Source organism: Chlorocebus sabaeus, chromosome 7 (assembly GCF_047675955.1).
Source record: "Chlorocebus sabaeus isolate Y175 chromosome 7, mChlSab1.0.hap1, whole genome shotgun sequence".
Taxonomy (NCBI): Eukaryota; Metazoa; Chordata; class Mammalia; order Primates; family Cercopithecidae; genus Chlorocebus; species Chlorocebus sabaeus.
In genome coordinates this window covers 72081561-72093868 of record NC_132910.1, presented here as the reverse complement: position 1 = coordinate 72093868, position 12308 = coordinate 72081561, and the positions used below count along the sequence as shown (strand labels likewise).

The 12308-nt window shown below is 38.7% G+C and overlaps 1 protein-coding gene across 4 annotated transcripts in view; it reads left to right on the top strand.

Annotated features, from left to right (window-relative positions):
- NDNF (neuron derived neurotrophic factor) overlaps nucleotides 1–10688 on the top strand; it is a 38080-nt gene extending 27392 nt beyond the window's left edge. For all 4 annotated transcript variants that reach the window (XM_073017603.1, XM_007999678.3, XM_073017602.1 and 1 more), the window contains exons 2-4: nucleotides 150–338; nucleotides 6156–6280; nucleotides 8449–10688. In XM_073017603.1, coding sequence (XP_072873704.1) covers nucleotides 151–338; nucleotides 6156–6280; nucleotides 8449–9842 — 1707 coding nt within the window. In that variant the 5' untranslated portion in view covers nucleotide 150 and the 3' untranslated portion in view covers nucleotides 9843–10688. The remainder of the gene's footprint in view (nucleotides 1–149; nucleotides 339–6155; nucleotides 6281–8448) is intronic.
- The last annotated feature ends 1620 nt before the right edge of the window (nucleotides 10689–12308 follow it).

The following is a 12308-nucleotide window of genomic DNA, read 5'->3' as shown; positions in this document are numbered from 1 at the left end:
CCTTCAAGATCATGTGCATGTATCCAAAATATGTGATGCGTCCCTAAATTTCCAGCAAAGCTAAAATAGTGTTAACCCTTTAGAAAGTCTGTGACTTGCCCGAGTGTCTGCCTGCAAAACTAATAAAGCAGTCATTTCTGTTGCCTCAGGATGGTGCTGCTCCACTGGTGTCTGCTGTGGCTTCTGTTTCCACTCAGCTCAAGGACCCAGAAGTTACCCACCCGGGATGAGGAACTTTTTCAGATGCAGATCCGGGACAAGGCATTTTTTCATGATTCGTCAGTAATTCCAGATGGAGCTGAAATTAGCAGTTATCTCTTTAGAGATACACCTAAAAGGTACTCTCCCTGCAGTATTTTCTTTATTAAAAAGCTCACAAAGGATGCCTCCAAAAAAGAAAGTAACCTTTAGACCTAGTTTAGGTAATTTACATATCACCCTATGAAGAGTATTACCGATTTTCTGTAAGTAAGGGGGAAAATGGTAGTGCAACTTCTCATTATGAAATAAAGGTTGTTTGATTCTTGCTGATTGTCATCTCCTTTTGGGTGGAGGAGGCAATGCTTGCACTTCTTATATTTTGGAATGATTATTTTCTTCTTTTCAGTACAGTAGGATATTTCTAAGAAGGATTCTGTAGGATTAAAATGAAATCAATTTTCATGAATATGTATAATTCTTCAAGAATTTGCATTAAGTTTTGTTTTTGTTTTTGAGACAAGGTCTCTGTTGCCCAGGTTAGAGTGCAGTAGCATGATCATGGGTCACTGTAGCCTCAACATCCCGGGATGAATAAATCCTCCCGCCTCAGCCTCATGAGTAGCTGGGACTGTAGGTGTGTGCCACCTTGCCCAACAAATTTTTAAAATTTTTAGTAGAGATGGGGATCTCACTATGTTGCCCAAGCTGGTCTCTAACTCCTGAGCTCAAGTGATCCTCCTGCCTCAGCATCCCAAAGTGTTGGGATTACAGTCGTGAGATACCACACTTAATGCATTATGTTTTAGGAGTATAATATTTCTTCAACAAATATTATCAGATTCTGAGAGAATCAAACTAAACAGTCATAAAAACTGACACTGTTTATTTACCTTTACTCCAACATCAACAAATTGGGCTCACATAAAGTTTCTAAATGTTTTGACCTTTAAAAATATATATAAATAATATAAATAATATGTTATAAATTAATTACATTTAAAATTACCTACTTTGTAGTGCTCAAACTCTTTTCTCCCTTTATAAGTTTAAAACACACAGTTAATCTTTGGATAATTATATTTCAAAACCAGTTTCCTTCTAACCTGGGATACAGTGACATGCCAAAGGATTAAACTGTCTCAGAACATTAATAACCCATTTTCTAGAGATTGAGGTATATCAGATCATTAGTCATCTTTTCAGTTTTCATTAACAGTAATCATGGAAGGAGGTGGCCTGAACCCCTTCCACTTAATGGCCCAGTCATATCTCCATCTGGTTAGTCAAAATACATTAACTAGAGTGAACTATTGTTTGGATATCATTTCGGCACTGCTCGAGTGAAATTATTTGTTTGCATGACCACACTAGACTAGTAACTGACTTGTCAATAACATATAAAATAATTTTGAATCTTTAAATGACATTCATGAGAGTAAAGGCAGAAAAGGAAATGATGGTTACATTGAAGGAACTTACTGTCTTGGTCCTGACTAAAATTGAGTCTGTGAAAACAGTAAAAGGCATACAAAGCAGTCCTCATACTTCTAGTTATTTTTTTTTTTTTTTTTTTTTTTTTTTTTTTGAGACAGAGTCTTGCTCTGTCGCCCAGGCTGGAGTGCAATGGCCGCATCTCAGCTCACTGCAAGCTCCGCCTCCTGGGTTTATGCCATTCTCCTGCCTCAGCCTCCCGAGTAGCTGGGACTACAGGCGCCCGCCACCTCGTCCGGCTAGTTTTTTGTATTTTTTTAGTAGAGATGGGGTTTCACCGTGTTAGCCAGGATGGTCTCGATCTCATGACCTCGTGATCCGCCCGTCTCGGGCTCCCAAAGTGCTGGGATTACAGGCTTGAGCCACCGCGCCCGGCCTACTTCTAGTTATTCTTAACTATTAACTGAGTTCTTGCGAACACGTTTGGCTTTTCATATTATTTTGTCCTTTGAAATTTACATGTGAGTGAAATCAAATCAAAAATTTTCTGTAGGCCGGGCGCGGTGGCTCACGCCTGTAATCCCAGCACTTTGGGAGGCCGAGGCGGGCGGATCACAAGGTCAGGAGATCGAGACCATGGTGAAACCCCGTCTCCACTAAAAAATAGAAAAAAATTAGCCGGGCGCAGTGGCGGGCGCCTGTAGTCCCAGCTACTCGGGAGGCTGAGGTAGGAGAATGGCGTGAACCCGGGAGGCGGAGCTTGCAGTGAGCCGAGATTGCGCCACTGCACTCCAGCCTGGGCGACAGAGCGAGACTTCGTCTCAAAAAAAAAAAAAAAAAAAAAAATTTTCTGTAGAAATTACTTTCATTTCCCAAATGTACTTGTGCACTGCCTTCTTTGCAGTATACTTTAAATACAGCATTCCACATTATGTAATCAAATCACTTAATTAAATAGTTCATCTTGTTTAGTCTTCCAGTTTCTTAAAAATAAGTTGCCTTTAAGAGTTGTTTTAGAGATTACACTTCTGAAGAAAAGCTCCATGTTTTTATTATGAGACATTATAAAACATTTTCTATTTTTATTTCTTTCTTTTATTCATTCTTTATTTTTATCTTTTTTCCACCAATAATTATTGAGGCCCTTGGTATCCACAATATGAAAAAAAAAAGTTAACATACATTAGTAAAAGCGGACTTATACTAATAAAGGATTATAGCCACACGTAGAAACTTCATTTCTGGGTGTGAAATATGCAGTGATCAGCACACATAGATGTTGTTTATATTCCAAATTAAAAAAGAAATTCCAGATAAAGTTTCACAGCAGTAAATTTAAAAACACAACAAATTCATTAATTATTCTTGTGTTTGTACATAAATTCCAAACGCTAAATGGCTCATGGTGTGATTATCCCTCAGCTTTGGCCCTATAATGTGGGGCCGTGTTTCCTTAGTTATTATGTTTCTGTTTCCCTCACTTGCCAGTAAATATCTCGAACATGTAGATTACGTCCTGTCATCTCTGATTGTCACTCTCTTGTATGGCTGCTTTGTGCAACTGTAGAATTGTGCAACCATCAAATTGTTAAGTATATTCAAATTATCATTTATTCCTAATCTAAGTGCTTCCGTATAAAAATGTTGACTTAAGAGGGACTCCCTGCTGCTTTATATGCATAATGATTATCTTGTGGAATGCAAGCATTGTTTTATTTGTAATTGGTCACCTATGACCTATGTTTAAGTTACCAAGACACAGTTTGGGAAATGAACTACTTCCTTGTGTGAAATGAGAACAGAAGGTAATAGACAAACTTGGACATTGTTTTTTTCTGTGCCGTTGGTTAGCTCTGCTATTCACATAAAACCTAAAATCAAACAAGAAGTTTTGAACACTCTTTTACTCACATGATGCCAATCTACTTATATTGTTGTATCTATTTCTTTGTAATATAGATAGGTTCAATTGTGTTTATGTGGTTAATGACTGTCATGCAATCTGGCCAAAGAGACAAAATTCTACTCACAAAAAGTAGACTGCATTAAAAATTAAGCCTTCCGACACTCTGTTCAGGAATGCTTATGGTACATTAAACTTTCCATACAGTAAACAATTCAATCATCTATTTTGTCTAGATGATTGTTTAACTTTACTGTATTATGAATAAGTTGCTTTTGCATTTATAGGATCTTCACTTTATTTGTCTGCCAACTGCCTCCCGGCCATTCTCCATCTCCAGAAGCATCTTGGAATGGTGGTGGTGGAGGGGGGAAGTACTTATATTTCAATTCAGATTCTATGTCTTCAGGTAGAAACAGACTCTAGGTATATGAACCAGGCTAGAACAAGAAGTGTGGTGTTAGGATTCTTAGGTTTTATTTACACATTTAGTAATTCAGATATTTTAAAATGTTGACCAAGTACATACATGCAAAAATCTATGCTAATTGCTAGGAACACAAAAGTGTGATAAATGAACCCTAACAGGGCCCTTGTGAGTAAAATGACATTAATCAAATAATAATACAATTATATAGTCACAAGTAACAATAAGTGCCCCAAAGTAAAAAGTATAGGATATTCTGAGAGTACATACGAGGACCTGATCCAGAGTGAGCTGGAAAAAGCATCCCTGAAGAAGTAACTTTAAATGTGAGTATGAGTCACAAACCTCTGTAGTGACAGGGCCTCTGCCTACCTCACCTGTCTCTTGTCCTGTCACTACCCATTTAACTCTCTGTGCTCAAACCTCAAAGGACTTCTGTAGTTTCTGAACCCTACCCACCCTACCATCTATGGGATGTGGTTTTCTCTGCCTGAAAAGAACTCCTTTGCCCCAACTCACATTTAAAGTCATTTCTTCAGGGATGCTTTTTCTTTAGTCTCAGAGACTTCTCAAGGAATGTTTGTTGGATGAATTAATGAGTAGTTTCCCATACATCCACTTTCACCAACTCCAAATCAAAAACTGCAGCAAGAGGAATCTCCTAAAAAAGCAAATGTACTGTGTGATTTCCAGCTTAGAGTCCTGTATGAGCCTGGATGAGGTAACACAGGGAGTGAGCATAGGTAGAAAAGAGATGTTCAAGCACAGTCCTGTGGTTCACTACCAACATTAGAGTTCAGGGAGGTGAGAAGGAACCAGCAGAGGAGACGGCTGTGGTCGGAGGCTCGGTGGTCAGTGTTGGTCAGGGTTATGGAGAGAATAGGAAGGCAAGAGATATCCAGGAGGTTCAATCCACAGGAGGCAAAGCCTCTTTTTCTCTGCATGGAATCAGTGAGCAACTCTGGGCTTGCTAGAATCGAAACCACTGTTTCCTCATTGGCAAGATTATAGGTTTTGAAAGATAATTAAATGAAACTGTCTAAGTCATTTGGAGTAAGAATATATGGTATTTCTATAGTTAAGCAATATTTTTATTCTTTTTAAGGCATTACAATAAAGGCTCAGGGGAAAGCACAGAGTAGAACGTTTGATTTTTTAAATTTTGTTTTAAAATCATTAACTTATTTAATTCAACAGAAAACCTGTGATAGAGGAATGTGTCTTTCTACTGACTGACACAGTGTTCTTTACTTTTTAAAAGTATTTCTCAAATGGTTATTAGATAATGCCATTCAAAAAGATGAAATGGGCCAGCCATGGTGCCTCACACTTGTAATTCCAGTGCTTTGGGAGGCTGAGACAGGAGGATCACTGGAGGCCAAGAATTTGAAACCAGTCAGAGCACCATAGTGAGACTCCCATCTGTACAAAAAAACTTAAAAATCAGCCAGATATGGTGGCACACGCCTGTAGACGCAGCTACTCAGGAAACTGAGGTGGGAGAATCATTTGAGCCCAGGAGTTTGAGGCTGCAGGGAGCTATGACCACGCCACTGCACTCCTTCCTGGGAGACAGTGCAAGCCTGTCTCAAAACAAACAAATAAAAAGAGATGAAATAGTAAAGCTGTGAATAAAAGTCACTAATGTAAAAATGTGAATACAGCGTTATAGTGCCAGAGACAAACACACTTTAGGACTAGGTTGCTGTGAAAATGATCTTTTGAAATAGTTGTAACTATGTCAGAGTGCCCTCAAGGTAATGTACAAATTTATCACCAAATGTATGGAAAGCACAGCACCTTTAGGGCATCAAACATGGAAATTTTCTTGGTTGTGATTCATTTTGCAATGGCAGGGCATGTGTTAAATAATACCAGACAACAGGTAAGTGTTGATTTTTAACTCAAAATACTTTGAGTTCAATGTCTTTTATTTCACACTGTATTTGTTGATGATAAATCTGGTTGCAGATCCTTGAGGCACGTGGACTTCCACAGTTAATGCCGTGTCATGATTTGTGTCAAATAGCCGATTTTATTTTCTGTTAAGAGAAAATACAATGACATTTTATGAAAATTTTATAAAATTTGTAAAATGAAAACAAAATTAAAACCAAATTATTTCTCTGGTAAGTCTTGATTGTAAATGTTAGAAAGAGTTACCACGGTCTAAACTGGTCCACTTTCCCACAGGTATTTCTTTGTGGTTGAAGAAGACAATACTCCATTATCAGTCACAGTGACGCCCTGTGACGCACCTTTGGAGTGGAAGCTGAGCCTTCAGGAGCTTCCGGAGGACACAAGTGGGGAAGGCTCAGGTAAGCAGTGGATAGATCTGTCCCTGGACCTTTGAATGGATGGTTTTAAGGCTTGTGAAACATACAAACTTCTGTGTGTTAGTAAGAAAAAGCAGCGTGGGTGCACAGGTGAAGCTGAAGGTATGAGACAGAGATAAGGGAAGTGGGAGGGTAGCATCAGATGACATTGATCCTGACAAAAGGTTAGGAGAGACAGGTACGGGGACTGATGGCTTGAGGAGAAAGGGAGAGGTTTGGACTAGCCTCTATGGCTGTGGTTTGCAATCTTGCCTAAACATCCTAATCACATATAAGGCTTTAAAAACTGCTGATTTAATTGCCACGGGGTGAGGTCCGAACTTTGGGATTGTTAGCACCGCCCTCCAGGTGATTCTAATATACAGCCAAGGTTAAGAACCTCTGATCTCCAGGGAATAAGAGATGGCGACAGAGAAGCAGAAAGGCATTTAGTAGTAGTTAAAGGCCAAGATGAAAGCAAAGTTAGTAGGATGAGTGGGCTAAGCATTTAAAGAAGACATGATGGAGAGCAAATAATAAGATAAAAGGGAAATGAGAAGAGTCTGTATGGCACCCTGAAAGCTCTTTAAGGGCATCATAGGTTAAAGGTGAAGGCTTGACAATGGCGCCCTACAGAAGACCATATATATAATCTCTCTCTATATATACACACACATATATACATATATATAGCTGTATATATAGCTATACATATACATATATATAGCTATGTGTACATATACATAAATATAGCTACGTATATGTATAGCTACAAAGGCTAGCTATAGTAGTTACAAAGAGGAGCAAACATCACAATTAGGAAAATTATGGAAGTGTGTTTGGGGAGTAAAGAGACCAAGATACAGAAAACGAATCTTGATGGGCCTGTTTTTCTGGGACAGGGTCTCGCTCTGCCGCTTAGGAGTGCAGTGGTGTAATCTCGGCTCATTGCAACCTCCATCTCCTGGGCTTAAGCAATTCTCCTGCCTCAGCCTCCCAAGTAGCTGGGACCAGAGGTGCATGCCACTATGTCCAGCTAAATTGTTTTTTTGTAAAGACAAGGTTTCACTGTGTTACCTAGGCCGGTCTCAACTCCTGAGCTCAAGCGATTCACCCACCTCAGCCTCCCAAAGTGCTGATTACTGGCGTGAGCCACTGCACCTGGCCAAATCTTGATGTTAATATATCCGTTTGGTGATTGTGTTTAGGAATATGAAATTCTGTATAGCTCACTTTCAACCTGCAGTGATAAACTGGGAAAGGTTTCTTCTCACTGCAGCTACCCAGTCATTCACCAAGCCCTGGAAACTTATCTATACACTGGTATCTGTGTGATATCTGCTACTTACAGTAACAAAATATGGAAAAATTAGTTTAGTTTTAACACTATTCCTATGTTATTCCTGGGTGCATGTTCTATACGTTGAACCCTAAACACTCTTTTTTAAATTTTCATCTTATTTTATTTTATTTTGAGACAGGGTCTTGCTCTGTTGCCCAGGCTGGAGCATAGTGGTGCAGTCATAGCTCACGGCAGCCTTGAACTCCAGGGCATAAGCAATCCTCCTGCCTCAGCCTCCCAGGTAGCTGGGACCACAAGCATGTGCCACTATGCCCAGCTAATTTTTCTATCTTTATTTTTTGTAGAGACAGGGTTTCTGTTTGTTGTCCAGGTTCAGCTTCAAGTAATCTTAGAGCCTCAGCATCCCAAAGTGCTAGGATAACAGGCGTGAGCCATGACACCCGGCCAAACATTCTTACTGGTACTTTATATTCTGTATTTTAATCAGATTGTCTAGTCCTTCTAACAGTAGTGAAATTAGCAAAATGACTGGCCATCCAAATGCAAACTGATACATTTCTTTTGGTAAGCAGATTGACAGTCAGGATTCATAATATCTCAAAAGTTTACAGTCTCTGACCTGAAATTTTTACTAATTGGATTCTGCTCTGAAGAAATAATTGAAATTCAGAAAAGCCTTACACATATATAAGAGCATGATGTATAATTGTCAAAATAAATATTATCTTGAATACATTTATAAATATTTTTACTTATGAACATGTACTATTTTCATAATGGAGAAGAAATAAGATAAAAGGATAACTTAAGGCTGGTAAGCCACAGTGTATGGCCTGACAGTAGCCTGTGCTTCTCATGTGTCTTCTAGGTGATCTGGAACCTCTTGAGCAGCAGAAGCAGCAGATCATTAATGAAGACGGCACTGAGTTATTCTCCTACAAAGGCAATGATGTTGAGTATTTTATATCTTCTAGTTCCCCATCCGGTTTATATCAGTTGGATCTTCTTTCAACAGAGAAAGATACACATTTCAAAGTATATGCCACCACAACTCCAGAATCTGATCAGCCGTACCCTGAGTTACCCTATGACCCCAGAGTAGATGTGACCTCACTGGGGCGCACCACGGTCACTTTGGCCTGGAAACCAAGCCCCACTGCCTCTTTGCTGAAACAACCCATTCAGTACTGCGTGGTCATCAACAAAGAGCACAATTTCAAAAGTCTCTGTGCAGTAGAAGCAAAACTGAGTGCAGATGATGCTTTTATGATGGCACCGAAACCTGGTCTGGACTTCAGCCCCTTTGACTTTGCCCACTTCGGATTTCCTTCAGATAATTCAGGTAAAGAACGCAGTTTCCAAGCAAAGCCTTCTCCAAAACTGGGGCGTCATGTCTACTCCAGGCCCAAGGTTGACATTCAGAAAATCTGCATAGGAAACAAGAACATCTTCACCGTCTCTGATCTGAAACCCGACACGCAGTACTACTTTGATGTATTTGTGGTCAACGTCAACAGCAACATGAGCACTGCTTACGTAGGTACCTTTGCCAGGACCAAGGAAGAAGCCAAACAGAAGACAGTTGAGCTAAAAGATGGGAAGGTAACAGATGTATTTGTTAAAAGGAAGGGAGCAAAGTTTCTACGGTTTGCTCCAGTCTCTTCTCACCAAAAAGTCACCTTCTTTATTCACTCCTGTCTGGATGCTGTCCAAATCCAAGTGAGAAGAGATGGGAAACTTCTTCTGTCTCAGAATGTGGAAGGCATTCAGCAGTTTCAGCTTAGAGGAAAACCTAAAGCGAAATACCTCATTCGACTGAAAGGAAACAAGAAAGGAGCATCTATGTTGAAAATACTAGCTACCACAAGGCCTACTAAGCAGTCATTTCCCTCTCTTCCTGAAGACACAAGAATCAAAGCCTTTGACAAGCTGCGTACCTGTTCCTCGGCCACCGTGGCTTGGCTAGGCACTCAGGAAAGGAACAAGTTTTGCATCTACAAAAAAGAAGTGGATGATAACTACAATGAAGACCAGAAGAGAAGAGAGCAAAACCAATGCCTAGGACCAGATATAAGGAAGAAGTCAGAAAAGGTCCTCTGTAAATATTTCCACAGTCAAAACCTGCAGAAAGCAGTGACCACAGAAACAATTAAAGGTCTTCAGCCTGGCAAATCTTACCTGCTGGATGTTTATGTCATAGGACATGGGGGGCACTCTGTAAAGTATCAGAGTAAGGTTGTGAAAACTAGAAAGTTCTGTTAGTTACCTTATTATAGAGATATATTATGTAGAACTCCAGGAGGGACATTAAATCACTTTAAGTATAAACTGACTACTCCCACAGCTGAGAGAAGTTGTGACCTGTACTTGTACTATGGAAGGAAGGATATCAACGTGTGTATATTGATGTTTATATAAGTAACTCTTGAAGGAGACTTGTTCTAGCGTGCCCCGTGGTACCTAGTGTATGTCTTACACCGGTTGGTGTCAAAGATAGAGGACTTCTTAAAGGAACTTGCCATTCCTTGCTTTGACCACTGCATGAACTGCTTCTAAATTATTTTATTACCTAAAAATTTAAAATATGCCATTCATTGCACACACTCACAAATGCAAATCATTCCTCTCTATAGATGCTAGGATATATATAAATTATTTTATAAATTCTTGTTTTAAATGTCAGTGTTTCTATGATTATAAACTATTCTTTTCCTATTACAGATCTAATCTAAGTATTATTAAGTGGATAGCCCTCTAGTCAGTTATATTGCTATTGTAAATTCTTGTTTGTTGAGTAAAATGTTTAAATACTATATGTATCTCATGTACAAAGTTGACATACATTATATTCATGTACATAAAATTAAAGATATTAGATTATATACTGTTCATTTTCCCAAGCAGCTACCTTGGTGTATTCAATTTCTAATGTGTCCTCAAAACTGCACCTTCTGTAGTTTGGCACCAAAACAGACCCTTTTTTAGTAACTAAAAAGGGATGCCCCATCTCTCTAAGTTACTATGTCATTAGAAATAGTTATTAAAATTTGTATTTTTGACGTCGAATAGCAGCCAGCTGTTAGGAGAGTTGAGAGAGCTACAATAGACTTGTTTTAAAAGAATAGGACAAACCAAACACTGACTCGATAAGTATTCAACAAATTGTCCTTAGTAACCTAAAATATATCACATTATAAGCATTTATTTTAAGTAAAAAATTGAGATATTTCAAGTATTTTCCATGTTTGAATATTAGCAAAATAATTAAATAATTATTTTAACCTCTAGCTGATGCAACTTAACAAACACCAATCAGGACGTTTATTAGAAGAAAACTAGGAAAGCTGTTGTTTTATAACACTAATGGTCTGCTACTTTTAACTTTGATTTTTCATGGATTTTTAAAAAGTAATTTTGAGTGTAAGAGACAATTTAGGCAAATCATAATAGAAATATTTTATCAGAGACTGTGCACAAAGGGCACTTTTAAGTAACTTCATTCTCCACAGGTTCTATAGATGAATCATGAGGGGTTACGAGAACATTGGTCCAGGAATCAGAAAAGTCTGGAATTTATCATCACCTAAAGCAATATGACTTTAAGAAAATCTGTTACCTCCCATCATCTCCCTTTCCCATCTATAACATTAGGTGGTGATAGATTTAGATGAGATGACACTGTTAGATACTTTCTATTGTAAGAAGTGTCTTTGATGGAATTCTATGATTCTAAAGTACTGTGACTACAAGTGTGGACAGGTATAATCCCTTTACCTCTACTGCCCCCTGCATGCTGACCTTGCCGTTCATATGGTGGGCATTCAACAGCAACATTCCTGTGGAGTATAGATGACTATGACCAAGGTAGTGTGCGTGGTGGTCCTTATAAACTGTGCTCTGCTTGCCTTAGGAAAAGATAGTTCCTAAAAACGTTATCATCCAACTCCTCAGTGTTAAGATATCTAAACAAAAGTGACCACATCTGTACCCAACAGTAATGACACCTGATTTTTAACAGATAAAGAACAGTACCCCCATGGTTATGTAACCAACCAACTTGGAAAGAGAGACTTTAAAATTGACAGCATCCCAGAGATGCTGTATCCTAAGTTATGAATGTGCTGCCGTTGAAGAAAAATCAGCTTTCTCATATTACTGACATATATATATTATTACATAAAAATGCGTTAAATGGGACTACAGTGAATCAAAGAGTTGTTGCAGCTTCTGAAGGTGACAGACTTAACTTTCAGATATTGCTTAATGCCTGGGAAACCCTGGGAACCAGGCCAAGTCAATTTAACCAAGCTTTTGCTTTTTAGCCAGCTGTGATGGTGGTTTCTACATAGTTTGGATAAATCCAAGAATTATTTCATGGCCCCAGTGAAATTTGCCTTTTGGAAATTATTAGGAAAACGAAATACACGTTGTGAAACTTCTGTCATTCCTAAAGAAAGGGGAAAACCTATTAAAAATGAAGCTCTCTTATTTACTAATGCATTTCTATTTCAGGAGCATTTGGCTAAACTGGGGACAAAAAACAAAAACTTGTTCTTAATTAACAAAAGAACTAGAAAGAAGCTCATATGAAAGCACCACCTTGTGTTCAGTAAGCTTCAGGATAGCTCTGTTGACAGCAGGACATTTAGAGTCCCAAGTATAGTCATGTATCATTGGGGAGGGAAGAATCTTTGAGGACACTGAGTTTACAATCTTTATTATTTTTCA